This window comes from Cynocephalus volans, chromosome 9 (genome assembly GCF_027409185.1).
Source record: "Cynocephalus volans isolate mCynVol1 chromosome 9, mCynVol1.pri, whole genome shotgun sequence".
Classification (NCBI taxonomy): domain Eukaryota; kingdom Metazoa; phylum Chordata; class Mammalia; order Dermoptera; family Cynocephalidae; genus Cynocephalus; species Cynocephalus volans.
The window spans coordinates 6,804,560-6,831,331 of record NC_084468.1 but is presented as its reverse complement, the minus strand read 5'-3'; the positions used below and the strand labels follow the sequence as shown (position 1 = coordinate 6,831,331).

The following is a 26,772-nucleotide window of genomic DNA, read 5'->3' as shown; positions in this document are numbered from 1 at the left end:
TAGACAAATAGGGTTATATTGAAGTCAAAAGCTTCTGCATAGCAGAGGAAACAAGAGAGTGAAAAGACAGCTTACAGATTGGGAGAAAATATTTGCAAACCATACATCTGATAAAGGGTTAATATCCAGAATATGTAAGGAACACAAATAAATCAAAAGCAAAAAACCCTAAATAAACCAATTTAAAAAAGGGCAAAGGACCTGAATAGACATTTCCTGAAAGAAGATATACAAGTGACCAACAGGTATATGAAAAAATGCTTGACAGACATCACTAATCATCAAGGAAATGCAAATCAAAACCACAATGAGATGTCACCTCATACCTGTTAGAATGGCTCTTACCAAAAAAGACAAAAGGTAAGTGCTGGCCAGGATGTGGAGAAAGGGAACACTTGCACGCTGTTGGTGGGAGTGTAAACTAGGACAGCCATTATGGGAAACAGTGTGGAGGATCCTCAAAAGATTAAAAATAGAACTACTATAATCCAACAACCCCACTACGGGCTTTAATCCAAAGGAACTGAAATCAGTATGTTGGAGAGATTTGTAAACTCCCATCTTCAGTGCAGCATTATTCACAACAGCCAAGGTGCGGAACCAACCTAAGTGTCCATCGAATTGAACGGGTGAGGAAAACGTGGAACGTATACTGAATGGAACGCTATTCAGCCATAAAAAGAAGTCGTCTGCAACAGCGCAGATAAAACTGAAGGACATTGTGTTAAGTGGAATAAGCCGGGCCAAGAAAAACAGAAACTGCCTAATCTCACTGATATACCGAATCTAAAAAGGTTGAACTCACAGAAGCAGAAAGTAGAACGGTGGTTCCTGGAGGCTTGGGTGGGTGGGAGGTGCTGGGGCGATGTTGGGCAAAGGATACAAACTTGCATTTAGACAAGAAGAAAAAGTTCAAGAGGTATTGTACACCATAGTAACTATAGTGAGTAGCAATGTATTGTATACTTGAAAATTGCTAAGAAAGAAGAGTTTAAGTGTTCTCACCACACACACAAAAAAGTATGTGAGGTAATGGCTGTGTGGATTAGCTTGATTTAGTCTTTCCACAATGTGTACATATTTCAAAGCATCATGCAGTACACCATAGATGCATACAATTTTTGTCAATTAAAATAATGAGGAAAATTGAAAAATAATCTATAAATTGTATGCATTTTATACTTCCAAAAGCAGTGCATGAGAATGCCTGTTTCTCCTCGTCCACACTAACAGTTGGTATGGTGTTATAAGACTTTATTTATCTATTTTTTTCCCATTTCATGGGAATGAAATTTATCATGTTGTTTTGAAGTGCCTCTCTCTGGTTACTAGAAAGGTTCAATATCTTTTCATGTATTTGAGTGGCCATTACAGTTTCTTCTTCTAGATTGGGCAGTGCATATTCTATCCATTTTTCTATCTCTTTCTTATTGATTTGTAGGCAATTTTGATAAAAATAATTGTCAGTTACATTATTTTTCAAATCTACAGGGTTTTTCTTTAGATTTGCTTATTGCGTCTTTAAAAAGTCTTCTCTACTGTCTTTTTACACGGTATTTATCAAAATTTTTCTTTATTGTATGCCCTCTTTCGGTCCTGTGCATTCAATTAAAAAAAAAGAAAGAAATCCTGCTCTTGTTTAAGTATTCCTTCCTTATCCTAATAACACAAAAATATTCTGTCTGCATACTTTTAAACATTTGAAAATATTGTTTTATTTATTAACTTTGTAATCCCTCTGGAATTAATTTTTGTGTATGGTATAAGGAAGGGATCAAATTTTAATATTTTGTAAGTGGATAGCATATTGTCCTAGCACCATTTATTCTGCTGTCTATTATTTTCCCACTGACTTCTCATGTGTTCTTAGCAATTTACAAAACTCCTGTGGGTCTATTTCTGGGCTCTGGGCTCTGTTCCACAGGTTATCTGTTATTCCTGCATCAATAGCCCAGTTTATTAATGCCTATAACTTTCTAACAAGTCTTGATGCCTGGCAGTGAAATTTCTCTCCCTCCATCCTTTTTCAAAATTTATTGATCTCACATTTCTTCTTACAATTTTTAGGCTCAGCATATCAAGATCTATCCTGCTGGAATGTTCACTGGATACAGTGAATTTACGCTAATTAGAGATTCATAAACATGGCTTATCTCTTTATTTATACAGAACATTCTCTTATGTCCTTTAATAAAATTTTATAATTTTCTCTATAAAGTTTGTGTGTACATTTTCTCAAACTTATTCCCAGGTACCTTATAGTTTTTCCTGTTATTGTTAAGTGGGGTAACTTTTTCAATAATTTTCCAATTAGTTTTTGATGTTTTATGTGAATGCCAGTTATTTTTATTTTATTATTAAATATTGAATGACAAAACAGTGACCCATTGGGTACCCATCACTCAGCTCAAGAATAAAGTAGAGTTATTATTTTTAAAGTTCCCTTTATGACCCACCTCAACCTCATCCTCTGTCTCTGCTCCTCAGGTGGATAACTCATGTCCTGAATTTTGTTTTAACCGCTTTCTACAACTTCTTTAAAGTTTTATCTCATATGTTTCAATCCCCAAAATATATATTTTAGGTTTTGCTTGTTTTTGTTCTTTCCATCAATGGAATCACTCTATATATTTTTTTTCTGCTACTTATATTTTCTCCTTGATATTATGTACCTGAGATTCACCCATGTTATTCAGACAGATTATTACATGTCATTGTAGTATATTAAGTATCATTATGATTATATGACTCTACCACCATTTATTTATCTGTTCTATTATTGGTGGGTATTTGTGCTGTTTCTAGTCATTTGCTGTTGTAAACATTCTGCCATGAACATCCTTATGCGTATTTGCTGGTGCACAGGCAAGAGAATCCCCCTAGCGTATATTTTAGAGTTAAATTCCGCAGGGTCATAGAATACGCACGTCTTCACACTTACTTGGTAACACTTAATCGTTTTTCCAAGTAGCCATATGTCAGTGTCTGGTTGCCTTGTGTCCTTACCAACACTTGATATTTCAGATTTTAAATTCTTAAACATGTTTTAGGTATAAAAGAATATTTAATTAAAACTTTGCTTTTTAATCTAAAAATAGAGACTGACTGTTTTAATCCATCCGTTCTCCAATGTTAGCATAAGAACTAAAATTAACAAAAGGAAAAATAGAGGTGAAAATACTTTGTAAACTGCAAAGTTCCCCACATTCTTGAGATGCTGTATCATCACCAATAAATGCAAGGAGGCTTCAAAGAGTTCATGAAAAAATGGAATTAAAAAGAGAAAAAATAAAAAATATAAACTTTGTATATCAACATAATCTCCATCAAGTTTAAGACACTTTTGTGAGCAATGATACCAGCCATTTAATCCATCCCTAAAGAACTGAGGCTCCTGGAAATTTAACCATGTCAATGCAGTCTTTTTTACATTATTAACTGAAGAAAAATGGGTGCCATTTAAAAATTTTTTTAAGATTAGGAAACAAAGGGTGTCAGAAGGAGCCAAATCAGTACTGTCAGATGGTTGCCTAATGATTTCCCTTTGAAATGCTCACAATGCCTTTGTCTGATGAGAGGAATGAGCAGGAGCATGTTAGTGGTGGTGAAGGGATTTCTGGTGAAGCTTTCCTGGGTGTTTTTCTGCTACAGCTTGGACTAACTTTCTCAAAACACTCTCATTATAAGCAGATGTTGTCATTCTTTGGTACTCCAGAAATTCAACAAGGAAAATGCCTTGAACATCCTAAAAAACTCTTTCCATGACCTTTGCTCTTGACCGGTCTGTTTTTGCTTTGACTGGGCCACTTCCACCTCTTGGTAGCCATGGCTCTGATTGTGCTGTCTTCAGGATTGTACTGGTAAAGCCATGTATCATCTCCTGTGGCAATGCTTCAAAGAAATGTTTCAGGATCTTGATCTCACATGTTTAAACTTTCCATTGAAAGCTCTGCTCTTGTCTGCAGCTGATCTGGGCACAACAGCTTTGGCACCTATTGAACAAAACGTTTGCTCAACTGTAATTTTTCAGTCAGAATTGTGTAATCTGATCCAACTGAGATGTTGGCTACTGTTTCTTCTGTTAATCATCAGTCCTCTTCATTTAGGACAGGAACAAGATGAATTTTCCCTCCCAAATTGATGTGGATAATCTGCTCCTGCATGCTTCATCTTCAACATCCCTTCTTAAAACAAGTCATCTGTTGGTAAGGTGCTGATTTGTTTGGGAGAGTGTCCCCATGAACTTTTTGTAAATTACCAGTGATTTTTCTAATCCTCCACCCAAGCTTCACCATAAATTTGATGTTTGTTCTTGTTTCAAGTTTAGCAGAATTCATGTGGCTCTGATAGGAGCTCTTTTCACAGTGATATCTTAAGCTGTGGGCTCCCTCCCTCACCAGGCAGAAGGCAGGAGCATGCCTGGGTACCCAGGAAGGAGCAGTGGGCAGCCCCCAATCCAACAGGAGGCAGGATCATGCCATAAACACCAGTTCCACATGAATAGCCGACAACAGCCACTGCCACTGCAGAGGCAGCTCACTGACACAGCAAGCAACCACAGCCACTATGCAGGTGTCCCACCATGCACTCAACCGCATTACACAAGGAGAGCCACCAGTGGACACTGGAAAAATAAGAGGAAGTCTTTCTCCTCATAGTCCACTCAAGAGTAGTAGGAGAAACACCTGCTCTACCAAATGACCAGACATCAACTTAGATATACTAGAATACAAAAAACCAAGAAAATATGACACCACCAAAGGAATGCAGTAATTCTCAAGTATCAAACCCCACAAAGCAGGGAACCCTTGAAATGACTGAAATGGAATTCCAAGCAGCAATCTTAAGGAATCTCAATGAGATATGAGAAGTCTCAGATGACACAATGAAAGTAGAAAAAATAACCAGCATATGAAGGAGGAAATTTACTAGAAGACTAATATGTTAAAAAAGAATGTAGCTGAACTCCTGGAACTGAATGATTTACACAACAAAATAAAAAACAAAACTGAAAGCCTAAGCAGCAGGTTAGAGCAAGCAGAAGAAAGAATTTCTGATCTTGAAGACGGTCTTTTTGAAATAACCCAGGCAGACAAAAAAGGAAAAGGAATTTTAAAAATGAAGAAAATGTAATAGAACTAGCAGTTAACCTTAAGTGCAAACATCCAAATCATGGGTGTTCCAGAAGAGGAAGAGAAAGGAAAAGGCACTGAAAACCTATTCAATGCAATAACAACAGAAAGCTTTCCAGGTATAAGGACAGACACAGACCTTCAGGTCCAGGAGGCTCAAAGATCCCCAAACAGATTCAACCCAAAAATATCCTCTCCAAGACACATTGTAGCCAAACAGGCAAAGCTCAGAGGCAAAGAAAGAATCTTAAAAGAAGCAAGAGAAAAGCGTATAGTCACCTATAAGAGAGTCCCATCAGACTAACAACAGACTCCTTGACAGAAGCTCTACAGGCCAGAAGAAAATGGGATGATATATTCAAAATACTACAAGAAAAATCTTCCAGCCAAGATACTATACTCAGCAAAGCTATCCTTCATAAGTGAAGGAGAAACAGTATATTTCTCAGACAAACGAAAACTGTGGAAGTTCACCATCACACAACAAGCCCTGTGAGAAATCTTTAAGAGAGTCCTACATCTGGAATCTGAAAAATGATCATCACTACACAAATACATAAGAAAGAACAAAACCCACTGGTAGAACAAATAACAAACATGCAATCAAGAAAGAGAAAGAAAATACATCTTACCACTTCAACAAAAAACCCCAACAAATATGAAAGACAAACAATAAAAGGGGAAGAAAGGAACAAAAGATATTTAATACATCCAAATAAAAATCAGTAAAATGCCAGAAGTAAGACAATACCTTTCAATAACAATCCTAAATGTAAATTGATTAAACTCCCCACTCAAAAGACACAGACTGACTGATTGGATTGAAAAGCTAGACCCAACTACATGCCTTCAAAAGACTCATCTCACTTGTAAAGATGCACACAGACTAATAGTGAAGAGACGGAAAAAAGGTATACTATGCAAATGGAAACCAAAAACGAGCAGGAGTGGCTTTTCTTACATTGGATAAAATAGACTTTAAACCAAAAACCATAAAAAGAGATACAGATGGTCACTATATAGTGCTAAAGGGATCTATCCAGCAAGAAGACATAACAATCATAAATATATATGCACCCAACATTGGTGCACCCAGTTATATAAAGCAAACGCTATTAGATCTAAAGAAAGAGATAGACCTTAAAATGATAATAGTTAGGGACCTGAACACACCTCTCTAAGCATTGGACAGATTATCTAGACAACAAATCAATACAGAAACATAGGACTTAAACCACACTTTAGACCAATTGGACCTGGCTGACATCTACAGAACATTTCATTCAACAACTACAGAATATACATTCTTCTCATTAGCACGTGGAACATACTCCAGGATAGACCACATGTTAGGTCACAAATCAAGTATCAACAAATTTTTAAAAATTGAAATCATTTCATGTACCTTTTCAGACCACAATAGATTTCAACTAGAAATCAATAACAAGTAAAACTCTAGAAAGTTTACAAATACATGGAAATTAAACAACATGCTCCTGAATGACCTGTGGGTCTAAGAAGAAATTAAACAGCATATCAAAAATTTTCTTGAAACTAGTAAAAATAAAGACACATCATACCAAAACCTGTGGGATACTGCAAAAGCAGTACTAAAAGGGAAGTTTATTGTATAAATGCTTACATCAAAAGAATAGAAAGATCTCACATAAACAACCTAATGCTACACTTCGAAGAACTAGAAAAAAAAAGAGCAATCCAATCCCAAAGTGAGTAGGTGGAAAGAAATAATTAAATCAAAGTGGAAATAAATGAAATAGAGACCCCCCCAAATGATACCAAAGATCAATGAATTTTTGAGAAGATACACAAAATAGACAAACCATTTCTAGGTTAAGAAGAAGGAAAAGGAGAAGAAGATGAAATAAGACCCAAATAACAAAAACCAGAAATGAGAAAGGAGACGCTAAAACTGATTTCATAGAAATACAAAGAATCATTAGAGACTGTTATAAACAACTATACACCAACAAACTTGAAAACCTGGAGGAAATTAATAAGTTTATGGGCACATACAAACTACCAAGACTGAATCAAGGACACACAGAAAACCTGAACAAGCTAATAATAAGCAAACAGACTGAAGCAGTAATCAGAACTCTCCCAACAAAGGAAAGCCCAGGACCAGATGGCTTTACCGAGAATTCTATCAAAGCTTTAAAGAGGAGTTATATCAATTTTCTTCAAACTATTCCAAGGCATTGAAACAGAGGGCCATTCTCCTAAATTCATTCTATGAAGCCAGCATAACCCTGATACCAAAACCAGATAAAGATACAACAGAAAGAGAAAACTATAGGCCAATATCTCTGATGAACACAGATGCAAAAAACCCTCAACAAATTATTGGCAATCAGAATCCAGAAACACATCAAAGAATTATACACCATGATCAAGTGGGACTCATCCCAGGGAGGCAAGGATGATTCAACATATGCAAGTCAATAAATGTGATACACCACATCAACAAAATCAAGGACAAAAACCATATGATTATCTTAATAGATGCAGAAAAAGCATTTGACAAAATTCAAGATCCTTGGATGATAAAAGTTCTCAGCCAATTAGGTATAGAAGGAAAGTATCTCAACACAATAAAAGGTATATATGACAAACCCACTGCCAATATCATCCTGAAAGCTTTTCCTTTAAGGACAGGAACAAGACAAGAATGCCCACTCTCTCCACACCTATTTAACATGGTATTGGAAGTATTAGCCAGAGCAATCAGACAAGAGAAAGAAATAAAAGGCACCCACACTGGAAAAGATAAAGTCAAATTGTCCCTGTTTGCAGATGACATGATCCCATATACAGAAAAACCTAAAGACTCTACCAGAAAACTCTTAGAGCTGATAAACAATTTTAGTAAAGTCATAGAATACAAAATAAACATGCAAAAATCAGCAGCATGTTTATTCTCCAGTAATGAACTAGCAGAAAAAGAAATCAAGAAAGCAAGCCTATTTATAATAGTCACCCCCAAAATAAAATACATAGGAAGAAATTTGACCAAGGAGGTGAAAGAATGCTAAAATAAGACCTACAAATCACTGGTGAGAAATTAAAGAGGACACAAAAAGATGGAAAGATGTTCCATGCTCTTGGATTAGAAGAATAAACATTGTGAAATTGTCCATACTACCCACAGTGATCTACAGATTCAACGCAGTCTTCATCAAAATACCAATGGCATTCTTCACAGAAATAGAAAAAGCAATCTTTACATTTATATGGAGCACAAAAGACCCCAAATAGCCAAAGCAATCCTGAGTGAATGAATGAATGAATGAATGAATGAATAAATAAATAAATAAATAAAGCAAGCTGGAGTAGTAACACTCCCTTCCTCCAGATTATACTACAAAGCTATAGTAACCAAAACACATGGTACTGGCATAAATACAGACACTTGGACCAATAAAACCGAATAGAGAACCCAGAAATAAACTCAATACTTACAGCCAACTGACCTTCAACAAAGGCAACAAGAACAAACTCTGGGGAAAAGACGGCCTTTTCAATAAATGGTGCTGGGAAAACTGGACATCCGTACGTAGAAGAATGAAACTAGACCTGTATCTCTCACCATATACCAAAATCAACTCAAAATGGATTAAGGACTTAAATATAAGACCTGAAACTATAAAACTCCTAAAAGAAAGCATAGGGGAAACACTTCAGGAAATAGAACTGGGCAGAGACTTTATGAATATGACCCCCAAAGCACAGGCAACAAAAGAAAAAATAAACAAATGGGATTATATCAAACTACAAAGCTTCTGCACAGCAAAATAAACAATTAACAGAGAAAAAAGACAACCTACAGAATGGGAAAAAAATATTCTCATACTATGCATCTGACAAGGGATTAATATCTAGAATATACAAAAAACTCAAACAACTTAGTAAAAAAACAAGTAATCCAATTAAAAAATGGACAAAAGAGCTAAATAAGCAATTCTCAAGGGAAGATATGCAAATGGCCAACAGACACATGTGAAAATGCTCAACGTCACTAAGCATCAGAGAAATGCAAATCAAAACCACACTGGGATATCATCTCATCCAGTTAGACTGGCCATTATCAAAGAGATAGAGAATAAAAAATGCTGGTGAGGATGTGGAGAAAGGGGAATCTGCCTACACTGTTGGTAGGACTGCAAATTAGTACGGCCACTATGGAAAATGGTATGGAGATTCCTCAGACAACTACAGATAGAACTGCCATGTGACCCAGCAATCTCACTTCTGGGTATGTACCCAAAGGAATGGAAGTCATCATGTTGAAGGGAAACCTTACTCCTGTGTTTATCACAGGTCTATTTACAATAGCTAAGAGTTGGAACCAACCTAATGTCCATCAATGGATGACTGGAGAAGGATAATATGATATAAACATATATACACAATGGAATACTATTCTGCCATAAAAAAGAATGAAATTCTGCCATTTGCAGCAGCATGGATGAACTTTGAGAAAATTATGTTAAGTGAAATAAACCAGGCTCAGAAAGAGAAATACTGCATGTCCTCACCAATAAGTGGGAGCTATAAAAATAAACAAATTAATAAAAAAAGAAGGAATGATAGATACAATAATCACAATACTTCATCGAACTTTTTTTTTTCTCATTAAACTTTGTTTTAATGGGTCTCAAACTTCCATGACAGATTTTCAGTCAAGTTATTTCCATTAAAAAGTACTGATTTTAAAAACTAATGACTTAAGACTGCCACACAAAAAACCAAAATGGTCCACAAAACATTGTCCTTTCCTTCTGAAGGTTTTACGATGCACTGCCATCATTAACCAGTCTTTTACTATTAAATTTAAATGGCCAATTGAGACAAACAGTTCTGAGACTGTTCTCCCACCATTGATTAAGGCTGTGGTGGCCAGTATGGGGGAGAATATTCATTTAGCCTTCTGAGCTTTCTGGGCAGACTTGGTGACCTTGCCAGCTCCAGCAGCCTTTTGTCCACTGCTTTGATGACATCCACAACAACGATCTGTCTCATATCATGAACAGCAAAAGACCCAGAGGAGGATAGTCAGAGAAGCTCTCAAAACACATGGGCTTGCCGGGAACCATGTCAACGATGGCAGCATCGCCAGATTTGAAGAATTTAGGGCCATCCCCCAGCTTCTTACCGGAGCACTGATCCATCTTTTCCTTCAGCTCAGCAAACTTGCAAGCAATGTGAGCTGTGTGACAATTCAGGACAGGGGCATAGCCAGCCCTGATGCGGCCTGGATGGCTCAGGATATCACCTGAGCAGTGAAGCCAGCTGCTTCTATTGGTGAGTCATTTTTGCTGTCACCAGCGATTTTGCCACATCAAACATCTTTGACAGGCACATTCTTAACATTGAAGCCCACACTGTCTCCAGGAAGAGCTCCACTCAAAGCTTCATGGTGCATTTCAACAGACTTGACTTCAGTTGTAATGTTGACTGCAGCAAAGGTGGCCACCATGCCAGGTTTGAGAATGCCAGTCTCTATTCGGCCACAGGGACAGTGCCAATGCCACCAATTTTGCGGACATCCTGGAGGGGCAGACGCAAGGGCTTGTCAGTTGGATGAATTGGTGGAAAGATGCAATCCAGAGCTTCAAGCAGTGTGGTTCCACTGACATTGCCATCCTTATGGGGGACTTTCCATCCTTTGAACCAAGGCATATTAAGCACTTGGCTCCAGCATGTTGTCACCATTCCAGCCAGGAATTGTCACAAATGCTACTGTGTTGGGGTTGTAGCCAATTCTCTTGATGTAGCTGCCGACTTCCTTAACGATTTCCTCAGACCTCTTCTGGCTGTAGGGTGGCTCAGTAGAATCTGTTTGGTTAACACCAGCAATCAGTTGTGTCACACCCAGTGTGGAAGCCAGAAGAGCGTGCTCACGGGTGTGCTTATTCTTGGAGATACCAGCTTCAAACTCACCAACACCAGCAGCGACAATCAGGACAGCACAGTCAGCCTGAGATGTGCCTGTATTCATGTTTTTGGTAAAGTCTCTGTGTCCTGGGGCATAATGATAGTCACGTGACACTTGCTGTTCTCGAATTTCCACAGGGAAATATCAGTGGTGATACCACACTCGCGCTCAGCTTTCGGTTTATCCGAGACCCAGGCATACTTGAAGGAGCCCTTTCTCATCTCAGCAGCCTCCTTCTCAAACTTTTCAATGGTTCTTTTGTCAATCCCACCACATTTGTAGATCAGAGGGCCGGTAGTGGTGGACTTGCCCGAATCTATGTGTCCAGTGATGACAATGTTAACGAGTCTTTTCCTTTTCCATTTTGGCTTTGATTTAGCGGCAGTTTTCATGACACCTGTGTTTGGGCAGCAAACTCATTGTGAAAAAGCCTGGAGAACAAAACTGAGGCTACCAGAGGAGGGGGAGGGGGAGGGAGGTTATTGAGAAATTGGTAAAGGACCACAAAAAATGAATACATTGGTTATGCTAAATACAGTAATTGTCCTGATTTGAGCATCACATATTGCACATAGGTATTGATAATTCAATGCTCTAACCTACAGATATGTACAATCAATTATGTTTCAATAAAAAATAAAAGTACAGATTAAATCTATTCTTTCTGTGTTTTTATATTGTAACTGTGTTTTTTTAAAATCCTCGACAGGTTGCAAGTAGATTTCTAGTTTGCCATTGTAGTATAGTAAATGCCATTATTATGTTAGAAACAATTCACTTTGTTTAGAGCACTGTTCAGATAGTCTGTTGAGATGCCTCTGATAACAAACGTCATTCCCATTTTTTAATTATAATCTTCAATCTTTTCTGGTTTACTATTCTTTCAGTAGATTTTTTTTTTCTAAAATTCAGCAATGGTCTGTGTTTAATAAAGTTTATTAAGAACAACAAAAAAACCTGATATTTTATCCTTCTTAGTACCTCGAACTAGATCCTGTTCAGACATGTTATAACAAGTTAGTGCAAGTTTATGTTGGTGGAAAAAAATTTGCAATCCGTGCATAGTTTTTCAATAATATGCATTTTCCATGAAGTTTTCAAAGACCCCTCATAAAAAGGACATTGAAGCATCAATAGATAATGTTAGAGCACAACTTCAGACTCTTCTCTAGAGTTGAAGGGATTCCAAGCTCAGAATATCTGCATAGTTGCCCAGACCAGGGGAAGGGTGGTCATTGCTGAGATGGTGACAACAACCTGAATCCACCTTCTGCCTTGAGAATGTCTTGAGCTGGGTTGATGCTACAGAACTGGGATCAAGATCACATGAATTAAAAAGCAATTATTACAGAGCAGGTTTCCTTGTCCTTGTATGGTAGCCAGAAAAAAAAAAGAAAATCAGCAAAGCTGCATTTCAGGAAGCTAGCTGATTGCAAATGTTTTAGAAACGTATATCCAGTGCCCGAATAATTCCTGGGATGCCTTCACCACGCAGGAACACACATCTAAGTTATGACTGCTGGCTCAACCATTTTCCATATAATTGCGATCTGTTTTCTATTTTTTCCTTCTTCTCCTCTAACACTTAGTTGATGTCAGGACAGTCTGTTCATCTATCCTGTGAGTCCTTGATCTGACAGTCTATAGACCTGAACATTCTGCAAACGCAGAAGCAATTTTGCATTATCAGCACTTTTGCAAATCAACTCGGTTTAACTATAGGGATTTTTTGCCTAATAATTCTCAGTTGGTTTAAATCGCCTCTGGGTGTGAAGGTGCCATGCTGATTTCAGCAAAGTGCTCCTGGACAGCCAGAACTGATGACTAAGTTCTTAGATGTCCTCAGGAAGGGAAGATAAGGGCTTTGTTGCTTTGGGCTGTGGTCCAGACTTCGTGTTTTATAGTAGCACTCAGAGCACTGTGAGAATAAATGCCCATGAGACATGGTCTCTGACCGTGTACACGTGTGTGCGCACAGAGTGTTGAAGTTGATCAAGCCAGCAGGAGTCAGCAGCTCTTGAAAACACAGCAGGCTTGTGAGGCTTGTGTACCTTTGTGTGTGTAAATAGCCTGTATTTAATGAAAAAAAAAATGGGCACTGGCCACCTACAAATGGAAAAATCTTAACTGGAGACTTTTCTTGGTCTTCTCGGTAAGCAGTATCCAGTATCCGTAAGTGTCTCAAGTATATTTACTGAGCATGTACTATGTGTCAGACATGGTGCTGGGTGCTGGGGATAAAATGGTGAAACAAAAAGACATGGTTCCTGCCTTCCGGGACTATGTAGTCTAATAGGAGAGACAAACAATAAGCAAGTCAACAAACACGACCCAATAGTGTGGTGTTATGGGATGGTTTATAGAAAATAATGGTGGTGGAGGTAAATAAGGGCTTTGTAGGCCAAAGTGAGAGGTTCCGATTTCATTCAAAGTGGGAAGCCATAGAAAGTATTTCAACATGGGAAGGACATGATCGAATTGATGCTTTGAAAGAGATTATTCTGGTTGCTGGGTGGAAATTTGACAGAAGGTTGAGAGTGCAATCTGGGAGCCGAGCAAGGAGGCAAGTGTAAGAGGTCGTGGTGACCTTGAGTAGTATATTAGCAGTGCATAAAGAGAGAAGAGCACAGGTTCAATGTATCGCTCAGGGTTCTCTAGAGAAACAGAATCAATAGTGTGTGTGTGTGTGTGTGTGTGTGTGTGTGTGTGCGCGTGTGCGTGTGCGTGTGCGTGTGCGTGTGCGTGTGTGTGTGTGTGTTTATTACAAGGATCTGACTCATGCTCTCCAGTTGGAATCCATGCACCCTCCCTGCAAGATTTGATGATGCTGATGGTCAGGATGAAAGTAAGGATACCAATAGCAGCTAACATGATTGAGTAGTTGCCAATGTGATTACGGAGGCTGAGAAATTCCCCAATCTGCCGTCTGCAAGCTGGAGACCCAGGAGAGATGATGCTGTAACTCCTGTAAGAGTCCAAAGGCCTGAAAACCAGGAAAACTGGCTGTGAAACTTCTTGTCCTAGTCCAAAGCCCTAAGAATGAGGGGAACCACTGGTGTAAGTCCCAGTGTGAGAGCAGGAGAAGACTGACATCCCAGCACAAGCAGTCAGGCACAGAGAGACAATTTTCCCGTATCCCGCCCTTTGTTCTATTCGGGTCTCCAGCAGATTGGATGAGGCCCATTTGCACTGGGGAGGACAATCTGCTTTACTCAGTCCACCAACTCAAATGCTAATCACATCCAGAAACACCCTCACGGACAAACCCAGAAATAATGCTTCACCAAATATCCGGCACTTGTGGCCTGGCCAAGTTGACACATAAAAATTAACCATCACATTCAATATATACTTTGGAGGCTGAAAGTATAGAACTTGCTGATTAATTGTAAAGGTGGAAAGGGAGAGAAAATCAAGGTGTGTATGCCTGTGCTTTTGGCAAAAGCAAATGGTGTATGGCAGGCCATTTCACTAAGACATAGAAGGCCCATCGGTGAGAAGAACCGAGAGCTGATTTTAGACAAATGGATTTTGAGATACTCATGAGACCTTCAAGAGTACACGCAGCAAAAATAGTTGGAAAATGACTCTCGGCCTCATGGAGAGGTCTGAGCAGGAGGTGTGGATATGAGTGTTGCAAACATGGCATTAAAGCTGTGGGATCAGGTGAAAACCACCAGGAAGGGAGTATAGAGAGGAGAGAAATGCTGGGCACACCAGCATCCAGGGGCGGAATGAGGCAGGAGGAGCCCGCAAAGGAGAGGGAGACCGACCACCGAAGGACAGCATGAAATCAAGGCAGCGTGGGGTACAGAAGTCCAGAGAGACTCCAAGGTTGGTTAAGATGAGGGCAGAAAGTGACCATGGATTGGACAGCGTGGAGCCCGTTGGTGGCCTTTAGAAGAGCAGTTTCATGGGTGTGGTGGCGTCTGATGTCATACTGTACACACTGGAGCATGCAAAGAATGAATGGCAGGTGAGGAAATCCATATTTTCTCCTGAGAGCGGCGGGGAACCACTGAAGAATTGTAAGCAGATGGTTACATTCCTGCTCAGATGTGGCCATCTGGGTTATGCAAGGACGGTGGATGAGGAGGTGATAAATAGTAGGAAATCACGGAGAATCTGAAGACACTGCTTCTGAAATGAGAAATGCTCTCCAGTTGGAATCCATGCCCTCTCCCTGCAAGGTTTGATGATGCTAATGATCAGGATGAAGGTAAGAAGAGTAATAACAGCTAACATGATTGAGTAGTTGCCAAATGCCAGGACTGTGCTAAAGCAATTTACATGACTTGTTTTATTGACTCCATACCACGACCTTCAGGGAAGGCAACAGTTATTATTCTCTGGTTGAGCTGGAAAAGTAAGAGGAAATTGAAAGACATCAAGTAATTTGCCCAAGATCACACAGGTAGATAAGGTCAGAGAGGCAACAGGGGGCCAGATAATGAGGATCTTGGGACCATGTACGGACTTTGGCTTTTACTCTGAGTAAACGGGGGGAGCCACTGAAGGGTTTTAAGCAGAGGAGGGCCATGAGCTGACTTCCATTTTAATGGATCACTCTGGCCAGTGTGCTGAGAATAAGCTATATCAGGGCAAGAGAAGATGCAGAGAGACCCTTTAGGAAGCTACAGCAGTAATCTGGGGAAACAAATCCAAGTGGTCTGGGAACATGCAGGTGTCATAGAAATGGTGAGAAGTGGTCAGATTCCAGGTATATTCTGAAATTAGGGAGAGCAGGCTTTTCTGATGCATTGGATGTAGGTTACACAAGAAAGAGCAGCATCAAGTTTGACTCCATGCCTCTTGGTTTAAGCGTAAAGATGGTCTCTGAAGCCATGAAACTGGTGGGGTGAGTGCAGACAGAGGAGAGGAAAAGACCAAGATCAGAGGCTGATGCTGGATCACAGCAAGCTGAGAGATCAGGGAAGAGGAGGAACCAGCAAAAGAGACCGAGAAGGGGCAACCAAGGAGGTGGGAGAGAATCCACGAGGTGGGACCCTGGATGCCTAGTGAGGAAAGTGTATCCAGGAGGAAGGGATCGGCTGGGACAAGTCTGATGACTGTGATGGTGAACATGCAAGAACAGAAAAGTGCAAGAGAGAGAGGTAGCCCGGAAAAGAGAGCTGTTTCTTCAGCAAAGCCTTCGGAGCGCAAGTGACACTTGAGAGAATGGAAGAATTCTACAGGTTTCTAAGGGTATGGGGATGGGAAGACAGCCCAGCACGTGCTTAGACATGGAGCTCTAGGAAGATGTGCTACTAGGAAACGCTAAGTTGAAATGCTTGGAGCAATTGTTGTGGGCGTGTATGTGTGTTGCAAGGGAGGGGTTTGGAATAGCAGCGGGTGAGACCAGAGAAAGCCAAGGCCAGATCAGGCCAGTCTTACGTGAACCACTGGTGGGCATAAGGCAGAGCAATAATGGAAGCAGATCTACATTTTAGAAAGATTGCGCTGGCTGTGGGGGAAGGATGGACTTGGAGGAGGGAGAAGGACATCAGGGCTCACCGCAGAGGGCTGTTGCTGTCATCCAGTGGGAGGCCAGGAGCAGGGTTTATCTTAAATTGTGATCTTATCTTGGATAAGTGCACAGACTTTTATACTGCAGGAACTCTGGTGAACAAAAGTGGGTTTGGACTTCTAAACAATGACTGCGTTGGCTTTTGATGCTAATTAGAGCTAATTAGAACTCTCCATATGGACCAGAACCCATAAGTGCTTTAAATGTATTAATTCATATTATCCCCAAACAAAACTATGAAAGTTGTATTATTATCATTCCCATTTTACAGATGAGAAAACTGAGGCACGTAGAGGCTGAGTAAATGCTCGCCAACACATAGCTAATAAGTGGCAGAGCTGGGCCCAAGAGCCTTTCCTCATCACCTCTGGGCTCACTGCTTCAGTGGCTCTGCTTGGTTTCACTAGGTGAGTTAAGTCACTTGGAGAAATAGAACGCAGGCCCTAACAACTAACAAGCTCATGAAAAAAATCCCCCTTCTGATGGGGGAACTTCAGGGGAGAAGAAGGACCAGTGATTGACGGACCCTCACTTGGGACACAAAGAGCTAGAGGTGGGGTAAAACCCATGAGAGGATCAAGTCCTGGGCACAGACTGGACATCATTATATTCTGAGAAAGTTCTGACCTAATGTCAAGGCAGCAAAGAGTAAATGGAAAAGTTAAGAGACACAGAGAAGATAGGGTTGACCAGTTGGCTACAGAGAAAGATGAAGAGGAATCCAGGGTGGTTCTCAAACATCTGCCAGGCAGTGGGTTGGCACACAGAGAGGGGAGAAGCATCCTTACTTTAATTTTGAAGTCCAAAGCAAGGGCACCCCTACAGGAATTGACAGCCTCCACCCACTGGGTCCCAACCTTTCTGCCTACCCTGGTCATACAATCATACAACTGGTGCTGGGATAGGGACACTCTGCCTGGCAGCCTTTACCATAATCAAGGTCATTTACATTCTGACCCCACTACATTTTCAGCTCCACTTCTTGACTCCTTCAACCACACACCTGTGTGGGAACCACTCACCTGCACTGGAAGTCCCCATGCCTTTGGCATTGCTGTACCTTCTGCTGCCACCCTCTCAGCCTAGCAAGTTCAGTCATACTGCAAACCCATATTCAAATTCCAAATCCTCCAAGAATCCTTTCTGCCCCACCTCAGAATTATATGCTCCTTCCTCTGCTGTCTTCTAGACTTTGCAAATGTCTCCTTTGGCAACTTAAGAAGAGGAATGCTTTACTTTTCATCTGGGTATTTGCTGAGTTCATAGTAAGCATTTGGTAAACATTGATGAAATGAATAAACAAACACATGTTTGAAATGCTTAAATTAGTCCTTATCTTTGATAGTTTGCTTTTGCTACCTGGAAACAGCAAAGGGTTAGTAGGGCCCTGAAATGAAGCCTCTGACATGTTTTCCTTTGTCTGGAATACCTTTGCCAGCACGTATTAGCTGTCCGGGGAACCACTTCACCTTTGAAGCTGAGTGTGTTTCCTCTGCTGTAAATCAGGGTTGATACCACCCATCCTGCAGTGTCACTGTAAGAATCAGTGGGCTGGTGTCTGCCATGTACCAGGCACCATTGCTCCATACTGAGTGTCTGCCAGCAAGCGGTACATGGTGGTGGTGGGTGGGAGGCATAATTTTCCTTTGAGAAGGAGTTATTCCTTAAGTGATTATTGTGAGGTGAATCATGTCTCCCCAAAAGATATGAAGTCCTAACCCCTAGTATATGTGAATGTGATCTTATTTCAAAATAGATTCTTTGCAGCTGTTATCAGATTAAGATAAGATTATACTGGATTGTAGAGGACTCTAATCCAATAATTGACCTCCTCCTAAGAGGAGGGAATTTTGGACACAGAGAAACAGACTCAGAGAGAACACCGTGTATCGGTAGGGGCAGAGATCAAAGTGAAGGGTCTAAAAGCCAAGGAACACCAAGGATTGCTGCAACCACAGGGAAGAATCACCCTGTTCTAAAGCCTTCAGAGGATGGCTCTGCTGACGCCTTGATTTCAAAATTTCTAACCTCCAGAATTGTAAGACGGTCAATTTCTTTCAAGCCACCTAGTTTGTGGTACCTTGGAAATTAATACAGTGATTCTGTGGGCCTGTGCTTCTACATACAAAATAAAAACCGAATAAATCATTCTCACGAATCATCTGAGAAGTCAGAGAGATCTAAGGTCAGGGGGAAAAGCCAGGACTGTATGTACAGAAGGGAGTAAAAGAAACAAAAAGACCCCAGTGTAGCATGTGGAATGTAGCAAAATCAACATCAGAAATATTTTTCTACAATCTCGTTACTTGAGATTCTATTGTTGGGTTCATAAATTAATTAAAGAAGCATATTGCACCTGCAGAGAGCCAGCATGGTGGTACGAGCGTGGGCTTTGCAGTCACACAGGCTCAGTCTCCCTCCAGGCTTTCTCACTTACCAGCCAGTGGCCTCGGGCAGGTGACTTAACCTACCCGAGCCTCAGGCTCCTAAGATGCCTGTCTCCAGATTGATGTGGGGAGTCAATGAGTTGATATTTGTGGTAAGTGCAGAGCACTGCACTGCCGGTGGGTGTGATGCAATCTGTCCCCAACAATAGTCAGAGCATCTCCCAGTGCTTTAAGAGCAGACATTCATGCAAGTGGAGTGAAGTGGACCCAGAGACACCTGAGCTTGGAGGAAAGAAGGAGAGAGTTGCATGATGCTGAGAGCGGGTGCTTCCAGGAAAAGTGTGAACTAAACCCTCTGACATCCACATTAGACAAATTCAGCAGGACACGTGTTTCTCCCTGTGAAGATGCTCTTTATTAGATTTTCTTCACCTTTCAATGAAAAAGTGGTTCTTGTCAGTACTATGTAAGAACCTTGCAAATACATCTTAAAAGCAGTAAATTATTTTAAAGTGAGGAAAGTTTATGGTGGGGGGAGTCATAAAATAGAGCTTGGTTAAATGTAAGCAGGTTCCTGTCAAGAGAGAAAAACAGTACCGTTACTCCATTAAAACAATAAACACATTATTTTGCTTGTTCTCAAGCTAGCTGTTTGTTCCTAAACGAGAAGCTCGTTAGCCTTTTTCTCTTAGTGACCAAACCTACATGCTTGTGTTTCTAACCATCCTGGCAAGACATAAGCAAGGGCAATGAGCAGCAAGGCTTCTAACTCTATGCTCGAGGGAGGTTCCTGGGTGGGAGGACCAGCCCTGGTTTCCAGAAGGTGGAGAGACATGTTACAGTTTCAGATGCTACGGTAAAGGACACCTGCTCCCACTCAGTCTGGGCCGCTGACCCAATGGTCCTCTTGGGCTTTTTCTCTGGTCTGGGCTGCCTTAGTGCTGACGAACTGGCGGCAGGATCGTAGTCACTGGGATTGGGTATTCCAAGGCATTGCAGTCATCCGACAGGAACACCAAATCCTGAAAAAAGTGAGCAATGGGCAGGAGTGTTACTGATGTGGCCACAGAGCCCCCGTGCAACTATAGGCCTCTTGGTTATCCTTAAAAACCGTTCAATTGTTTCCCTTTGTGTGAAAACTGCCCATCCCCTCCTCTCCCAAGGAGAGCTGGTCACTTCTTTCTTGATGTTTCCACAGGATCTTACATTATTATTATTATTATCACTTACTTAATTGACATTGGTTGACCAGATGGCCAGATGGATGACTGAGTGAAGTTGAATGAATGAATGAATATTAATTACTGAGCAACAGCTCTGGGCTAGGCATGGGGAATACCATGACAAGCAGCAGCTGCTCTCACCTGCAATACACTTTAGAGTCAATAACACCACTTATCAGAATGGGTTATAATTATATCATCTTCCTGTCTTCCCCCGCAGACCAAGGGGACAGGGGGAGGAGGAGGGTACTGGGCTGGGGAGGAAATGCATAGCAAATCTTTCATACACGAACAAAGAAATCATAACTTAATAGCTAATTATTAAAGTTTCCAGAGGGGCTTACTCTGGGCCAGGCATGGTGCTGGGAATTCTGCAGTTAGTCTTTCTGCTAGGCTTCTTAGGATCAAGGGGGTTACTACACTGCCTGGCACGTGGTAAGGGCATAATTACAATCATTCTTCCCGTGATCCCATGAGATGGCACTGTTACGTCCCTGTTCACGCATGAGGAAACCGTGTCTCAGAGGTGTAAAAGGGAGCTCCCACCTTGGAGGCAGGAAGCCAGACACAAGCTCAGGGCTCTCTGAGGCTGAACTCCTGCCCTAGGAGAACTGGCCGTACTGTCCACATCTCAGCTGGTGCTGAGGCTCTGTGCTTTTCCCCTCTCCCACCAGAACCTCCCATTACAGAGCACTCCTGAAGCCCCCTCCTCCAGAAAGCCTCCTCTGACCTGGCCCATTTGGCTCGGGGCAGCATGCATCTTGTGTGGCTGAGATGCAGTCCTAGAGTGTTGTCCCCCGCCAGTGTGCAGCTCATGAAGGCCACGACTTTGTGAGCTGGGAGCATCTCTTAAACATTTCTGCGCCTCTTCCCCACGCCCCTCTCCTCCCAATCCTCTTTGGAAAGCTCGGAAGGTCTTGGCTGACAGCAAAGAGGAAAGGCATGTTCACCGGCGTCTACTTACTCTCCTGCAGAACGAGTTCATGATAAGGTACAGCTTCCGCACCTTGTCCTTCAAGGTGTCCACCTCAGCCACTTTCCAACAGTGGGGCGAGGCCACAAAGTCCCGCAGCTTGGCCAGCACGCAGTAATTCTGGGGGTGAGCAACACGGAGGGGCTCATGGGAGAAGTCAGTAGCCAGAGGGACAGGACGGGGGTGCGCAGGCTCTCTCCCCACCCCCGTGCCATGCGGTCAGTAGCAGAACTTCAGACCTGAGCCACCTCCGCCCCACACGGTCCCTCTTACGTGTATGTCCAGGTACAGCCGCGGCAGGTATCTCACGCATGGCTCCTGCAGGAGAGGAGGTGGCTGCTGGGATGCCTCAGGGACACCCCTCTGCCCGGTCACAGAGGGCTCCCTGCCAGCCCAGCCAGCAGCCAGGCCAGCCCCAGAGCCCTGGGGCCTTTCTTGACTGTATGTCACATTCCTCCAAAAATGAGCAACTGCTCTTCCAGAATTCCACTTTTAGAGCACAATCTTTACATCATTTCCCATGAATTAAGGAACCATTTTCTACACACACACACACACACACACACACACACACACACGTAAGTAGTTCTCTAATCATAATACAGAAATAGTCATATATCATATGGCAATATAAAAGTGTATATATTATATATAACAGTTCTATAATTGGTTATTTAACAGTACTATAACTATATATAGTTATATATAATTATAATTATATATAAGTATATAAAAACAAAATATATATGAATAAGATGTACTATATCTAACTATATCTTAGTTATATAATAGTTCTACATCTGTAATATAGATATAGTAATATATAATATAGTAATATAAAAGTGCATGGATGTGTATACTTTTATATTACTATATTTTCCTTTTGCTTCTGTGCAGTACTAAAGGCCAGAAGATCTAGATTCCTGCCTCACAAGTTACTCTTGTGGGAGCTTGCACAAATATCCTCCTTTAACTCCCTTTCCTGGTGGTGAAGTTATAAAGTTAGAATGCATACTCTTTTTACTTCTTTCCAGCTCTGCAGTTCTGGTCCTATGAGGGTTGTTTTTTTTTTTTTTTTTTTTTTTTTTTTTGCTTTTTTTTAACCTTTTATAATCAAATTACTTTAAAAGATGATTGCTCTACGTATTTGATAATAAGGAGTTTGTGGATAAATTTTGGTACATCTTTACCACAAAATGTGGTTACAAAAGAATATTACCTTATCTGATGGTGTCATTAAAAAGTAAGTTGCAAGATTGCTTATGCTGTCTGATCCAAATTTTGTTTATACACACACACACACACACACACACACACACACACACACATATGTATTTGAATACCTGTGCACAGACAGAAAGTAAAACTACATCCTCCAGAATGTCATAGCAGCAGTAATCTCTAGGTGGTAGAATTACAAGCAATATTTATTTTCTTTTTTGTCCTTTTTGCATTTTCCATCCATTCTACAAAGTATATTACTTTTATAACCAGAAAAAAATATATGTGATTTAACTTTTAAAAAGAAACTACAAAGAGAGTGTTAAGGTACTGTAAACCTGACCTCTGAGAAACATGTTTTGTTTGAAGCATTTACAGGTGGGAAAGACACACTTTTGAATTTTACCAGAACTTTTAATGAAGTTTAATGAATTTTGTTTCCACATTAGGGAAGCAGTAAAAGGCCTGGGTTCCAGTCCCCTGTGTCTCCTCTGGGACTCCTTCTCCCCAAGTTCCTGGATCTTCCTCTTAAACTGTCACTACCAGCAGCAACCGCCGCTGACATCTGTGGGGCACCTTGCCTGTGCGGGCTCTGCCTGCAGTGCCTGCATCCATCCTGTAATCCTCACAGCCACACAAGGGGAGAAGGTGCAGCTGTCATCCTGCTTTGCAGAAAAGGAAACTGAGATACAGACGCTGAGTACCCCTGGCATGTAAGTGGGGAGGGCCCTTTAGTGCATACCCCCAATCTCCATGCCAGTAAAGGAAGTAAATAAGCTTAATTCTTGGGTCCTCCTTAACTCTGACGTTCCAGACTCTACGGGGAGCTTTTTACCACCTTAAAAAATTTTTTTTTTTTTACATTTTACAACAGATCCTGTGATATTTACCAGCAAGTTGCAAACAAAAATTGTAATGTCTTTGCTTTTTAAAGAATATTTTATAAAAAAGCAAACCATTGCTATCATATTTAATAGTAAGTGAATAAAACAGAAATACCCATGAGATCAACATTTACTACAAGAAAAAAATAGCAACTTTGTTTTTGGTCCAAAGGCAAGTTTGAGAACTGGGGCTGCCTTGAGCCTCCCGTGTGAGGGCAGGCGGCAGGCACTCACCGAGGGCTCCGTCGCCTGCAGGCTCTGGAAGTCGCCAGTGATTTCCCGGCTCAGGGTCAGCATCCTGGAGTAGCAGGTTGGGGGAGCTGGCTGCACAGCGGGGGCCCCAGCCAGGAGCAGCAGCAGCAGGGGCAGCGACCAGGGCGTCATGGTGCCAGCGCCTTGCCTTCCCACAGTCCCGAAGACCACCCCTTTAAGCAGCTGCTGAGGGGTGGCCTGGGGCGCCAGCTCCCCGCCTCCGTTTCCTGTGGGGCCCAGCCAAGGCCTGATTGGTCTAGCCAGGGTGGGAGAGAGGATGGCAGCAGGCCCACCTGGGTCAGGACACTCGGTCCTTTCAGACCTGAAAGCCTTTGTGTTGAGAGGAGGGGCTGCCCGGGGAGGGGGGCTGACACCTGGACGGGAAGCAGCCTCGGCCCCTCCCACGCTTTCAGTGAGAAGTTTCTCTCTGCAGGGACTTTTCCTGAAATGGCAGGATCAGCAGAGGGGAGTGCGCAGTCGGGCCCCTCAGTTAGAATGGGGACAGTTTGTAAAACTGGCTGAGCTCCCGGAGCAGAATTGAGGGAGGAAGAAGGACTAGACATGGCCAATCGAGGCAGCCTTGGCTAGAACCATGATGCCGGGCTTGGGGTCAGGCAGCCTGGGTGTTAAAGCTCAGCAGCTAGTAACCTGGTGGGGGAACCTGGGACATTGCACACACTGAGCAAAGCTCATGGCGGGTGCATCGTGAGTTTCCAAGAGGTTTGAGCTAATGTCACCATCTCCATTAAACCCTGCCAGTGTCCCTGTGAGACACTAGTGCCACAGAAAACAGTCCCATTTTCCAGGTGGGAAAACTGAGGCTCAGAGAGTTCCAGCAAGTTGCCTGAGGTCACCAAGCTGGAAGCACCTGGGTCCATATGAGACTCCACGCCTCGTCCTCCTTCCATCCTCCTACACACAGTATGGGATGGGGTAGGAGCAGGACTGTCATGGTCAGAGATGAGTTTGGGTCCTCAGGCTGCCCAAGATCAGGGAACAAGCAAGGAGAAGCAGCTGTCAAAAGAGAGAGGAAGATTCTCACTTGACCCTGAGCACACTTACACACCAGCTGCCATCCCAAATGCCATGAATGGGGTATTCCCATTTCCCAGGTGAGGAAACTGAGGTCCCAGAGGATATGAAGCTGCACAGGAGCAGGGGGGACCTGGGCTGGGCCTGCCTGTCTCCAAAGCCTCCCGCTCCAAGGGAGGGCAGAGGAGGGGCCCGGCTGAGCCGCACATTCCCAGAACAAAACAAGCAAAGACCAGGACCACAGGGATGAGTGAACCGAAGCGTGGTGTCCTGGACAGGGGGCAGGACTGAGGATGAACAGGGATGAAAACCCGGCTCCAGCCTGTCCCCCACTGTGTTTGCCACAAGCAATCCCTTCCCAATCCTGGCATCAGCTCACTGTCTGTAAACAGGGCAGCATCACCCCGGGCAATGTCTGAGGTCCCTTCCAGCCCTGACGTTCTATTTATCTGGTTTCTGGTGTTAAAAGCCCAGGCAGGGATCACAGGCTGCGCCTTCCTGTTTTGTAGGGGGCAGGGTGTCTCTCAACACCTTTAGCAAGGTGACCTGGGGACCGCGTGTTGGGCAGCCTCTCAGACAGGGCAAGACTGTGTGTGCTTGGACGCGGCACACAGCACACACAGATGTGTTTTTCTTCTGGATGAAGGAATCTCTGCACCCCTTCCACGGTGGTGCCTGCGGCGTGGGCCTTCCTGGAAGACTGGCTGGCCCCAGCCAAGGACTCCGGATCTGCCGTGAAATGCTTCAGGGCTTTTGGATGCGTTCATCCAACGGGCATCAAATTCAGGACAGGGAAGAAAAACAAGCCCATGCACCAAAAAAGTCTTCACTCTGCGTGTATCCAGGAGACGTGGCTGTGCTGGAAAACAGGAGTTGTCTGCATGTTTGAAGTTGAGCAAATGTGCTTTTGGAAGATCTGACTTTGTTCCACATAGGACACCACGTAGGGATGTTGAAGGGGCTTCTTGGGCAAATCAGATGAGCTCAGAGCTTCAAGGAGCTCTCACATTCAAGGAGTGTCCACACTGAGTGTTCATGGCACATGTGTGTAGGATGAATGAGTGAGCATCCGTAACCATCTGCTTGCTATCTCAGGGACCAACTGCGACAGGGTGGATGTTGGGGCCCAGAAGAGTCACAGGCTGGTGGGGAGGCAGACAGGGAATCAGAAGGCAGTGTACTGGCTGAGCAGGGAGTGGGGATGTCAGGAAGCTACCCGGAGAAGAGGATGCCTCTTATCGATGACAGAAATGAGGAGGTACAGCCTGTGCCGAGACCAAGGCATGCAAGTTGTGCCCTGGGAATTCCTACTGGTCCTCGCTGGGCTTCCCCTGTGTCTCGAGCCCAACACCTTGAGTTAACCCTCTGACATCCATCTCCCTCCTTCCTCCCGGACAGAGAGCTGGCTTTTTTAGCATCCAGCACCCAGCCAGTTCAATCAATAAGGCCTTACTGAATGGATTTGGTGGCTGCTTTTGTTACTCAGAGAGTAAGCCACAAGCCTGAGAAATCCACGTAGTACAGCCCGAATCGGGTCCCTTGCTGGATACAGGCAGGTCTCAGGAGTGACCCGTGGGGACCTGCACACGTGTGTCCTGTTCTCTCTCCTTTCCCACTTACTTGCCTCCATGGCCCCCTTCCCCAGCCCCTTCTGTGGCTCCTCCAGCAGCGGGCCGCTCTGAATGTTAACACTCCAGGCGGGAACTTTCCCACGGAATGAGTCTTTTGTCTTCCCCGACAGGTTTCCCTTAGTGTCTTAGATGAGACATGGACCCCGTCATGGTATGGTACCTTGTCATGCCAGGACAGCTGAACAGTGCAGAGCTAATGAGTGCATGGATATTTCTCAGCTCGATATCAGCCAGTTTCTTTGAATGGATTCTTCCTTCATTGCCAGACATAGATCTATTCATCGAGCATCTACCGTGTGCCAGGCGCTGAGATGGGGATAGGGATAAAACAGTGAATGATAGAGACGGCATCGCTGTCCTCATGGACACCATGGGGTAGGGGTGTCATGGCAGAAATCCTGTTGTTAGGCAGAAATCCCTAACCCTGTCCCTGGTGGCTGCTCCATCTCAGGTGAGACCTGAGAGTTGAGGAATGCAGTGGGGAAGGGGGTGGGCATGGAGGTAGGTGCGTGTGTGTGTGTGCATGTGTGCGTGTGTGTGTGTGTGTGCACGTG

The 26,772-nt window shown here is 42.8% G+C and overlaps 1 protein-coding gene and 1 pseudogene across 1 annotated transcript; both read right to left on the bottom strand.

The window, feature by feature from the left end:
* Window positions 1-10,068: 10,068 nt before the first annotated feature.
* On the bottom strand, window positions 10,069-11,480 carry LOC134385656 (elongation factor 1-alpha 1-like; annotated as a pseudogene).
* An 8,457-nt stretch (window positions 11,481-19,937) lies between these two features.
* On the bottom strand, window positions 19,938-23,687 carry CYTL1 (cytokine like 1). The gene is made up of 4 exons (XM_063107410.1): window positions 23,538-23,687; window positions 21,472-21,516; window positions 21,190-21,318; window positions 19,938-20,024 (listed from the first exon to the last, which is right to left on the bottom strand). The coding sequence occupies exons 1-4, from the start codon at window positions 23,685-23,687 to the stop codon at window positions 19,938-19,940; spliced, it is 411 nt and encodes a 136-aa protein (XP_062963480.1).
* Window positions 23,688-26,772: the final 3,085 nt, after the last annotated feature.

Coding starts and splice junctions, on each gene's coding strand:
- CYTL1 (XM_063107410.1), bottom strand. CDS start 23,687: ATGACGCCCTGGTCGCTGCCCCTGCTGCTGCTGCTCCTGGCTGGGGCC. Junction 21,517..23,537: donor TGCAGGCGACGGAGCCCTCG/GTGAGTGCCTGC, acceptor CCTCTCCTGCAG/GAGCCATGCGTGAGATACCT. Junction 21,319..21,471: donor GGCTGTACCTGGACATACAC/GTAAGAGGGACC, acceptor GCTCACCCCCAG/AATTACTGCGTGCTGGCCAA.